This window comes from Puccinia triticina, chromosome 5A, assembly GCF_026914185.1.
Source record: "Puccinia triticina chromosome 5A, complete sequence".
Taxonomy (NCBI): domain Eukaryota; kingdom Fungi; phylum Basidiomycota; class Pucciniomycetes; order Pucciniales; family Pucciniaceae; genus Puccinia; species Puccinia triticina.
Window position 1 is genome coordinate 4,158,919 of NC_070562.1, and position 11,862 is coordinate 4,170,780.

The following is an 11,862-nucleotide window of genomic DNA, read 5'->3' on the forward strand; positions in this document are numbered from 1 at the left end:
GAACAGCTTGGCTAACACAGTGTTTCCTCCAAGTATAGTGTAGCATAGAATTTCTATGTTAGACTTGGTGGGCTTCCAGTAGAAGCCCACCATTGGTGGGAATAAAGAGAAATCCACTACTCATCAGGTAGTGCATGAGTGTGCACACCAATCTTTTGGAGTGCATGGGTGTGTATTCCAATCTGTTGGAGTGCATCAGTGTGCACTCCAATTTTTTGTAGTGCATGAGTGTGCACTCCAACTTTTTGGAGTGCATGAGTGTGCACTCCAATTTTTTGGAGTGCATGGGTGTGCACTCCATTTTTTTGGAGTGCACACCAATGCACACCAAAAATGGTGTGCATGTGGTATTTCTTTGGTGTGTATAAAGGCTGACCCTATTTTTAGGGATATGCAATGACATTCAAATGTCTTTTTTTGCAATTTCAAATTAGCTGGCTATATCCCGTATCACACATGTTGCATTGTACAGAATCTGGAATCCATGATTTTACAACTCTGCTTACAGCTCAACAAGAGGTGTTGAGGATGGGAAAAAATAGTAGAAAGATAGGGACAGCTTGGGCCATCCCAGAAATGTAAACAATTTCAAAAATGGTGCAGAGGCTTATGAGGGAGATTGATTCTAAAAAAGTCCCCACCAAAAGTCATAATTCTCTCGAAGAGGGAATTACAAGCTAAGTTAGAGGGAATGGGGACTAGTGGTGTTAAGATCAGGGGATCAATGAAAGCCTCCAGTAAAAGCCATGTCATCAGAGGGTTGTAATTACATTAGGGGACCTTTCTCTTGACCATGAAGAATGCCCATCCAGTCATGAAAATACATACACCAGATAGAAACAACAATTCAAGGAACTCAGGAGAGCCTCCCTCCTCTTCCGAGTCTCCAGTCGAGTTTATTCATGGCCACTTCCAAACTTGGCCTACAGCACTGTTCTTCACACTAAGCTCTCTCTGGTCAAGCGTTCCATTTCCCAACCTCTCAGCTCATACACAAACACACTTCATCCCCCACTTGTTCCTCGATTGCTTTGCGTCCGGAACCGGATACCACTGGGCTATAACTCTTGTTGCAGACTGGTTGATCCCAAACATTCCAGACGGAGTGAAACCATGTCTAAATCTCCACTCGCTGTTTCCCCCTCGGCCCCACATCTCCGTGACCGCCAACGGAAGAACCTGCCGGATTATGATCCCGACTCCGACCTCAGCGAGTCCGAGGGCTTGGGAGGAATTCGGTCTCGCTCTGATTGTAACACTTGGGAAGATGATGAGGAAACTGCAGTCGATGATGACAGTAAGTTCAATTTAATCATGAACCCAGCGATCAAGATAATCCGCATCCGTCTTGCGATTCAAAAGTCTACGCTCGTTAAACCCATCAGTCACTCTCTTCGTTTCTGAATTCTCTCGGATGTTTGACAGGCTATGTTCAACGTACCTTACGTAGAGAAAAGCCACTGCCTCCAATCACCTGGCGGAACTTTTATCGAGAGATCAACTTGATCTCTACACTTGCCTTGACCGTCGTCCCTCTCTTGGCCCTCTACGGAGCATTAACTACACCTCTTTGTCGATTGACCTTAGTGTGGTCTGTCGTCTATTATTATTTCACCGGTCTCGGTATCACAGCTGGTTACCATCGTCTTTGGGCACATCGCTCCTACAATGCTTCCCCCTTCCTTCAATACTTCCTCGCTCTGGGTGGCTCAGGTGCCGTAGAGGGTAGCATTCGATGGTGGGCTCGTGGTCATCGAGCTCACCACCGATATACTGACACCGATCTCGACCCCTACTCGGCTCACAAAGGACTCTTGTGGAGTCACGTTGGCTGGATGATCGTCAAGCCGCGTCGTAAGCCTGGCGTCGCCGATGTGTCGGATCTCTCCCGGAACCAAGTGGTCAGATGGCAACATCGTTGGTATCTGCCCTTGATCTTTGGTATGGGGTTCCTCTTCCCCACTCTTGTTGCTGGTTTCGGATGGGGTGATTGGAGAGGCGGATTCTTCTATGCTGGCGCCGCTCGGTTGTTGTTCGTTCACCACTCAACTTTCTGTGTAAACTCTCTGGCTCACTGGCTCGGAGAGGCCCCCTTCGACGACAAGCACTCTCCCCGGGACCATATTATTACTGCCTTCGTAACGATCGGTGAAGGTTACCACAACTTGTAAGTACGCATACCCCATTCAAGCCTGGGTCTTGGCTGAGAGTCATCGAATTCTGATAGCTTTTTTTGATTTCTCTACTGCCAAAAAAAAAAACAGCCATCACGAGTTCCCTCAAGACTTTCGAAACGCGATTCGTTGGTACCAATATGACCCAACCAAATGGTTCATTTCAATCGCTGCATTCCTCGGCCTTGCCACTGAGCTGAAGACGTTCCCAGACAATGAAATCCGGAAAGGCCAGTATGGAATGAAGCTGAAAGAATTGCAGCAAGATTTCCGAGACGTCAAGTGGCCCAGTTCTTCAAACGATCTTCCGATCCTCACCTGGGAGCAATTCGTCGATGAGGCTGACAAGAAGAACGGGCGTGATCTAATGGTTATTGGTGGCTTTATCCACGATGTCTCCGAGTTCATCGATGAACATCCAGGAGGGCGAGCACTCATCAAAGCTCGATTGGGTAAAGACGCTACCACGGCATTCCATGGTGGAGTTTATGGTCAATTCAATCATCCATCCCATTTTGTTTTTGAAAAGATGCTAATCAGAGAATTGTGGGTTTTTTTTATCATAGAACATTCGAATGCGGCGCACAACTTGTTAGCCATGCTCAGAGTGGGTGTGATTGAAGGTGGCTATGAGGTCGAGCATCTCAAGAAAAAAGTTGGGGTGTTTAGAAAGGAGCAACAGATTCCTATCTGTGGACCCAAGAGTTTAGAAACTATCTCCACACCTGATAGTCCAGTCCTAGACGTCAAGCCCATCTACACTTGAAATTATTTGATCAGTATAAGCAATTTGACAGCTACTATTACCAATCTACTTTCAAAACTACTTCCCAGGATCCCACAAATAAAATAGAGGAAATAATAAAACCTATGAATGTCTAGTGCCAGAAGTCAAAACCAGAAGTAAACCTACTAGATAAGCTACACAAATACAAGAGTTTGTATTCTTGTATTAATACACATACTCATCATTCTTTGCTGTGTCATTGGTACATACACTGTAAACCTATGAAGTATTTAACTTAGAGAGTATGGGGTTCAATGAGAGTGTTACCTCAGTTAATCATAGGGACAGAATATTTCAGCACTGTAGGCTTAGCTGTGTGTTTGCCATAGTCTGATAAGCTCAGTGAGATCAAGGCAAGTTCAATCATCAGACCCATGAGCATATTTTTTTGAAAGGCACAAGATCTGACCAGTCTCTTGTAAGAATGTACTCTTGTTATACATTACTTTACAGATAAGAACAGTCAAATACAGTTACCATAATGTAATGTTGTTATAAGAGTTAAGTTACGTGCAAACAGTAAGATTAGAATATACTGTAACATTACTGTACACGTGAAATACCCCCAAGACAGGTATCACTCATTTATCCCCTGTTACACCTCATTTCCCACTGACATAACATATTGATTATCATATAAATACATAAACAATACATGATGTAATGTAATTCAAAAGAGCACTGAATGGAATCACTGATCAGCTAGTGTACACAGCTACTGATCTAGGATCAGTACTGATCATTACACTGCCCTGATCATTTCCAATGTTGGGTCTCTTGAGGATCTGCTCCCTTTGAGCGCTTCCAGTCCCCCCCTAGTCCTGAAGCGCCTCCCAGTGCCTCAAATGCCCTCCTGCTCTTTTCCCTTTATATAAACACACCCCCCAGGACTGTTTATCCCTCAGAATATTATTACATCAAATTTTAACCCATACTATAGTTGAACAGTGCTTTCATTCTCACCCATCTTTCAATTCAGGAATAAAATCAACTCTTGATTACCCTTACCTTTCTGTAGGTAAAACCACAAACCCAAGTTGAGTTATTCCTTGGATGCCTATTAACACCCTGTGTTGATCTGGATGCGCCTTCATTGAGCAAGCCTCTCAGTCAAGATGACTGATAGAGTGAAACCTTTTACAGGTCTTACCACTAACCCATTGGCCCATCCTTGGCATATTACACTATCATCTTGCTAGTAACAACCCTCTCAGACACGGTTACAGTCAAACCTGTGAAACCACATACTTTTATAAGGGCATAACCTCCCAAAACACATACTGATTTGGGTCCACAAAAATTTTCATTTTGGCCTGAAGCTAACCCTTGTAACCACATAACCTGCCAAACTAAGGATGGCAATTGGGACCCGGGTACCCGCGGCGGGTCCGGGTACCGGGTCAATTTTTAGTTTAAAAATGACACCCAGCACCGCCTCTGGTACCGCCGTGCGGGTATCTGCGGGTATACCAACGGTATACCGGCGGTACCCGCCCTCATAGATAGAGATGGCACTTGGGTACCCGTTTGCAGGTACCCGGCAAACGCAAGCAGGTACTCGGTATACCCGCGCAGCACACGCCGGCGGGTGCCAGGTGCGGGTGCGGGTTTCCAGTTTCTGGGCAAAACAAAAATGGGTACCCACCCAACCTGTTGGGTCAATAGATTGGCAGCCCAGCGGGAGCACCGCACAGTTTATGTAGCCTGGGAGCGCCGGGAACAGGAATCAGCAGGATTTTACATGGCTACTGTCAGCCTTAGAGTCAACGCAGTTGACCTAAAACTGCCTTCTATCTCTATTTTATACCTAAATGTGTTTATATATTTTTAACCTTGAAACTTAAGGTTGTTTTTACTTCAGATTCTGATTTCTCATGCAATTTTACCCCTAGTTACAACTTATGATTTCTTTGTAACTCTACTCCTTCCCTGAGTTCTTGTGTCAGCCTTAGAGTCAGCAAAGCTGACCTAAAAGTCTGCCTTTTCTACATCTCATATTATTTGAGCACGATAACTCCAAACAAAACGTTGATCCGCAAGCTCTAAGTTCCTCCAATTGGGTCCCGCAACTCAATGAATTAGGTTTAATCTGCCAAGTGTGTAAACTATTGAGTCCCACGACTCAATGAATTACGATTGGGTCCCGCGACTCAATGAATTACGATTGGGTCCCGCGACTCAATGAGAGTTATGCCGCGCATGCGCAGTTGTGATGTGGCAGCGCTACCAGGCGCGCCAACCACATGTACATAACTCTCATTGAGTCGCGGGACCCAATCGCTGAAGCTCACTGCAGGCCTGCCCCTAGGATCCATCCAACTCAAAGCCTTGACCATTGCAACTGACCATGGCCACCACCGCCACCACCAGCAGGAAGCGTTGCAAGCCTCCAGGATCACCACCTTAATCCTCAAGCCCTATAATTTCTTCCCAATCTCAAAACCATCCCCCCCAGAAACAACGATCAAGCAGAACTATAATTGTAGATGATGATGACAAAGAACAACTAGGCAAGGCAACAATGGTTCAAGATCCTGCCCACCAACGGGGGGCGGGGGATCCGATTTCCCGTCCGACAAAGTTGGACAGGACACAGCGACTTCCCGTCCAGATATCCTGCCCCCCAACGGGGGGCGGGGGATCCGGACGGGGATAGCGGGTATGTCTGGGCGGTCCCCGGGTGCCACCATTTTTTGGGGGAAAATCAGATACCCAGCACCGCCCCGTGGGTATTAGCACGGTATGAGCGGTACCCGCCCGCGGGTCCCGGGTACCGCCCAACGGGTACCTCTTTGCCATCCTTAGGATTGAGAGAAATTTATGTGCTATAATCCATTTGCAATCACCAGGGGAGAATTTGACGCACTCTCCCGAGGATGCCTGACTGTAATTTTATGTTGTTCTGGGTCTGATGTCAGTTAGATTTGTATTAGGAAATTATTGATAAATTATTCAGAAGTCAATGGGAAGTCTGTCATAATCTATGAGGAAGTTATATCACAGGACCTCATGCAATGTCACATAGAACCGTTTCATTCTTCAAGGATGGCTCAATTACAACTTATAATGAAATGATATTTACTCAATGCCCAATTATCAATTATTTATGGTGAATTTATGTTGATCAATTTCTCTATGTGAGAGGGGTTTCACACAACATAAATATGACTTGCGGGGGCTTTAATGGCTTTCTGACCAGTTTTTACTTGTCATGGAGCTGTGAAAGGACCCTCCGGTGATCTGTCACCCCAATGTACGCGCGTACACAAAGGTGACATTATCAAAATGGAAAACAGCTCACACGCATGTGCATGGAGACTTTGGAAAACAAAAAAACCATAAAAACAACAAAAAAGCTTACATGTGTTAAGAATCCAGGTTGTCTAGCTGAAATCTGGTACCACAAACCTCCAAGCTTGACTTGACACATAATTTCATCCTTTTTTGGCTCAATTATAGATGATACCTGCCTTTTTTTAGGGAAATATTGAAATTCAGGTGGGCCTTTCACCTCATTCTAACCGGTGTGTACGTGTTGTTGATCTGAAAGAGGCCCAGCCTGCAATTTGTAACAACATTTTACGCGTGCACATGAGGGAAAAATTAGCAAAGTGAAAAGAATTAACACCTTCATGAGCATCTGAATAATATGAATTGAACCCCAACTAGAAATCATCCCAATCAACAAACAGGTCAAATGGAGTTATGCTTTAATTGTGGTCATTGTCTCTTTGGTTTCAAATGTGTTCTGATTGAGTTCCAGTTGAGTTCTGCATGACTTCTTGATGATTTATGGATGAATATATGATCAGTTTCAGAACAGTTGCGGATGGGTTCAAGTCTTGTTCATTATTTCTTACACTAATTTCATCAAAAGCATCCTGCAAAGTTCTGGAAAAAGGGTATGGTATGGCACTCCCTGGAGAGTGTGTCAAAATCACCCCTGGTGAATAGGGTGGTGATATAGATTTTCTGTCCGCTGGCCTAATAGACGGGGATCTGGCTTCCCTGTGGTTCAGTATCCTCATGTAGCAAGTGATCTTAGCTTCAATCCCCTCAATTGGCGGGGTTCTAGGCAGTTCTGGAGGCCAAGGAATTTGTGTAAGTGCTTTGGCCATCCCAATACAGCCCCATACCATGCATTTTTCAGTGCTGCAAAAACAACTTTCATGGCCCGGGGCATAGTTGGGGTCTGGAGTTTGGGATGACCCTCATGCCCCGTCCCAAACCCCGGGGAACACCCTTACTGGCAGTGGATCCAAGTTCCAACAAGGAGCGGTTTATCTGTGGAACCAATAAGGATTGGCTTGGTAGCTCGTTGGTTCCACAAAACAGCATTTCCCCTGTGGAAGTTTGGAACCAACAGGCTTGGCACTTTTCCTTGTTGGTTCCACAAAGCACACTCCTGGCACATGTGGAGACCACGGTGGCTTGTTTCTCACATTGGTTCCGCCACATCAACTTTTTTTCCACTTCCAACCAGGGTCCTGAAGTGATGAAATTTTGAGAAAAGTTGATCATCATAAAGGAAGAAACAAAAATTTGAAAAAAATCTTAGCTGAAGAATTGGCTTGCAAACGGTAGCTTGGGGAGGAGGGGTCAAATAGTCAAAAGAAGACTTCTCCCACCAGCTGAATTGGTGTAGTGACATAGCACTCTTCCCGCACCAAAGCAATTGGGTTTGATCCCCATTGGCCTCATTTTTGGGCAGCCCAATTCCTGCCTGCCATTTATTCACCAGCTTGGTACTGGGCTCCACATGAAGTCCACAACTGGTGGAGTCCTAACTTAACAAAATTCCCCCCTGGTGCCCTGTGGCTAGGAAGAGACTTGTGTGTAATTTCAAACTGTTGGCTGGGAAAGAAATGGCCAATGGTTGGAGGTAAAATATTAAGCCTCAGCTAGCCTCCCCCTCAGTTCCTGCGGACCTTCCCCAGAGCCAAATGACACTTCTGGACCCCAGCTTTCATTTGGTGCTGGTCACATCTCTTCACTCCCAACCATTCTCCCTGTATTAGTATTTCAAAAATGAATAAAAAAAGTTGAATATACGTAAACCAAAGATCTACAACGCTCATGCCTTGTGGATCTTGGATTCACAAACTCACAGATATCTGCAGATCCTACACCTGTAGCCATCCAATTGTTACATTTTCTTGCAGATATGATATTCACTCTTGCAGATTTTCAGAAAATCCCAAAATGGATCTTCAGAGCAATGTGACATCCTACAAGATTTCTTTGACCTTCAAAACAGATTACTTCCATCAGTTTTTGAGCTTTTCACTCAAGAATTCAAGTGAGGGTGTGCATCAGTACTGCACATAAATCTGTCTGTTACATTTTCTTTTTATATATTTGGTTTATTTTTAAATATTTTTCTAGAAATTTTGGGGTTGAATATCCTTCCTTTTCCTGCCAGCCTGCAGAAATTATCCATAAGCCTCTCCTGGAGAGAGCTCTCCGGGAGGGTTCCCCCATACCCTCTGTTCAAGAGGCTTAGTTCAGCTAGGGTGGAATTGGTATCCCCGTGGGATCCTTGGGATGATCACCAGGTGCCCCCTATTGGAGCCTGACAGTGAGAGTATGTATATTGCCAGTGAATGAACAAAGAGGAGTAAATGAGAATATGCAAAAGAGAGAAACATGGTTACATACATGCATTATTTAAATACAATTTGCTGTTGAGTCAAGTAACATAGGAATGTCCCATGTCTACAGTTGCGCAAGGCATCCTACTGTACAAGAAATACCCCCGGGGGACCCCGTCCGGAATTTTAGGGCCGTTTTTTTTTGTTTTTTCCCAATTTTTTACGGCCAAAATCAGTTGGAAAAGGGGTTGGGATGTGTTGGTATCACGGTGTACATATGTATTACACTCCATGTTTGCCATGAGGGCCCCCAATTGCCCAGCTGGGTCACCTCAGGGCCATTGGAGGTGCTCTGATGTTGCTCTGAGGGCCTCCAATGTTGATTGGAGGTACAATATCTATGAAATTATAGGTGCAATACACCCATACATATGGGTTTAGCATATGTAAGCTGATATGTATGGCTTTACAGTATGTAGTTAGGCCAATGTCCGTAATTTCAGACCCAAAAAAAATGAAACTTTTTTTTGGCTGGTCAGAAACCTTAGCCCACTTAGAACTGGAATCTACATGATCCAAACAGCTCAAAAATGTCATCTACATGACATACTACTCAAATGACGGGCCGTACATTTGGCCCGCGTCTCAAATATCTTTTTGCGGGCAAGGCTGTACAGTAGGATGCCTTGCGCAACTGTATGGGCTGGTAATTCATGACATCATGACTTGCATCATACTTGTAGGATGGGATGTAATGGAGGAATTGAAATTGCAATCTGAGAGTAATCTGGGACACTCCCAGAGTCCCAAAGCCTATATTTCCCTGCAAATTTTTGCTCATATCTAGGTCTGGAAGCGGTTCACAGATTGACAGGAAGTCCTCCAATGTGTATTAAGTCTTTGGACTTCAACACCATCATGATCCATCTGGTGGAGACCATGTGAACCTGTGGACCAAGAGTTGCTGGTGTGGAGACTTGGGCTTGGGAAATTGGTGAGATGTGTGTAACAGTGATCAATCAATGCCAATAAGAACGGTGTATCCACTGCGCTGCGCTTAACACAGCAAAGCAGTTAGAGCCGCGATTTTTTTGGGTCGCTGCGCTACGCGCTTTTCAATTTCCCCAGAAAAAAAAATCAAAAAATTGTGTGCTAAACAAGCAATCACATAGTGGTCAGCGCTGCTTTTCTCTATGCCATGTGGGAGCAAAGAAAAAAAAGGAAAAAGGTTTTAAAACACATAAAAACATGTTTAGAACATAAAACTGCTCTGCTATCCGCTAATTTAGCGGGTAGCATAGCAAATTTTTGCTTTTGCTAATGACACTGGGAGGTTAGCGGACAATCGCTGCACGTAGCGAGTAGCGTAGCGGTGTTCTCGCTGCGCTATTGCTTTTTGGTCTGGTCATGTAGCGGTCAACCGCTGCGCTACGCTAAAAGGCCGCTTTTTTTAGCGTAGTGCAGCGGATACACCATTGCCAATAATGTGCCTCCAGTAGAGTATACTTCCACTCCGCAGGAGAGAGCAAGACTATGACCCAGGTCACAATAGCTGGTCCAACCTGTGTAGGGGTCTCAACCAACTTGACAAATGTTATTTGATCCAATAAAAATCATTGAAAATGGTTTCAATTTTTTCAATTTTCATCATTCCTGTCACATGCTATACTGTGTGATCTAATTTTCTCTCTTTGGTTTGAAAATACATTCCAGCTTGCCTCCTGGTATTATTCACAGGTTACTGGCTGTTGGCTACGCCGCAGTTGCAACAAGTGTAGGTGCTGCTTCTTTCCCATGCCGCCTTGACCAGAGGAAAGTGTGGGAAGGGGTGCTCTCACAGATGGAGTAGGGTTTCAGGTAAGATGGGAAGGAATCTGATATCAGGGAGGGGGAAGAGATGGGATATGTGTTGCACTATTGGTATATCTTGAAACTGGTGTTATGTACTGTGTATCTGTATTGTGTTTGTGTAGAACTCTGTCCCATGTATGACACCAGCCCCAGTCCTGATCACTAGGAGACTTCCCAATCTCTGCCTGCATGGACAGGGGGTAACTTGCCGTTTCCCGCTTGATCTCCTTGAACAAATAGAGATTCTGAGCAATTTGGATTAAATTGGATAATTTTCACACTTCTAATTTTTTAATTTTCCACTTTTTTTTTCTTTGATAATCATTCTTGATGACTTATTTTACACCCCTGTAGCCAATCCCATGACTTGAGCTCTGTAACCTGAGCTTCTGAAATGAAAAATGTGGTTCCAAAAACTTCAGCACACCCACTGTACAGATATCCAATGTTACTGCAAAAAAACTTGCAATTGAAGTTGACTGTTGAACCCAAGTGACCTTAATCCCAGTTTGTCATTTTTTTAGTGTCCATTTTGCCCAAGAATTTTGTGGCAAATAGAACACTATGTGTGAGTGATATCTGACACAGAACCAGAAGACTTCCCTTTTACTCTTTAGGGGGCTACAAAACTGAAAGGAAGTTGGGTACAAGGGGTTTCAAAGTTGGCCAGGTGTGACTTGCACTATGAAAACATTGATGTGAATAGGGGTCAGGTGACATCCAGTAACATGTGTTGAAAGTCAAGTGACAACTCCAACATTACTTGCCCCATTGGCATCATCAGGGGGTTCTCTACCACTTTTCCCCAAGTGTATGGTTGGAGTAAAGGCTGGAGTTAGCTTCACATCACCTGCCACCTAATCCCCCCAGTGTTTTCATGGTGTTGCATGCACTTTTGCAAGTCAGTGTGCAAGTTAATTGTTGAACATTGAGTTGCAAAAGTGCATGCAAGTCACATTGTAATACACCCCCCAAACCTTCTTGAATGTTTTTTTGGAAAGTTGGTGTGGCAGAAAAGCCTCAAACACTAACTGCAAAAGTCCATGCAAGTCATACATGGCCACCATTGAATCCCCCCCAGATATTCATCCACTCATCCCTCTTTGAACAACACATTTCCCATTTAACTCTCATCAGCAGCAACTTTGCAGAAAATAAACTATCAATGAACCCAATTCAACCACATATTTATTACAGCAGAACCCGTTTGTCTGATGTAACACAAACCCACTATACCTGCTGTAAATGTTACACAATTTTGCACTGCATAATAATGGGTGTCTCAATGGGGCGTATTAAATCACTGCATAAGAGTGAATTTATCATGATTATATGCCTCTTGTTTGTATTATAGTGACGTACATGGGTTCACTTTTTACTTGTTTTGTTTGATGTATTTATTTATTTAAAAAAAACATAGTACTTGGATAATTTGAAGAATGGACAATACAAATAAAAT

General features: G+C 44.1%; 1 protein-coding gene across 1 annotated transcript; it reads left to right on the top strand.

The window, feature by feature from the left end:
* Positions 1 to 1,113: 1,113 nt before the first annotated feature.
* On the top strand, positions 1,114 to 2,940 carry PtA15_5A513 (uncharacterized protein; the record flags this gene model as incomplete). Its single annotated transcript, XM_053169283.1, has 4 exons — positions 1,114 to 1,297; positions 1,426 to 2,167; positions 2,265 to 2,665; positions 2,741 to 2,940. The coding sequence occupies 4 exons, from the start codon at positions 1,114 to 1,116 to the stop codon at positions 2,938 to 2,940; spliced, it is 1,527 nt and encodes a 508-aa protein (XP_053020495.1).
* Between the last annotated feature and the right edge of the window lie 8,922 nt (positions 2,941 to 11,862).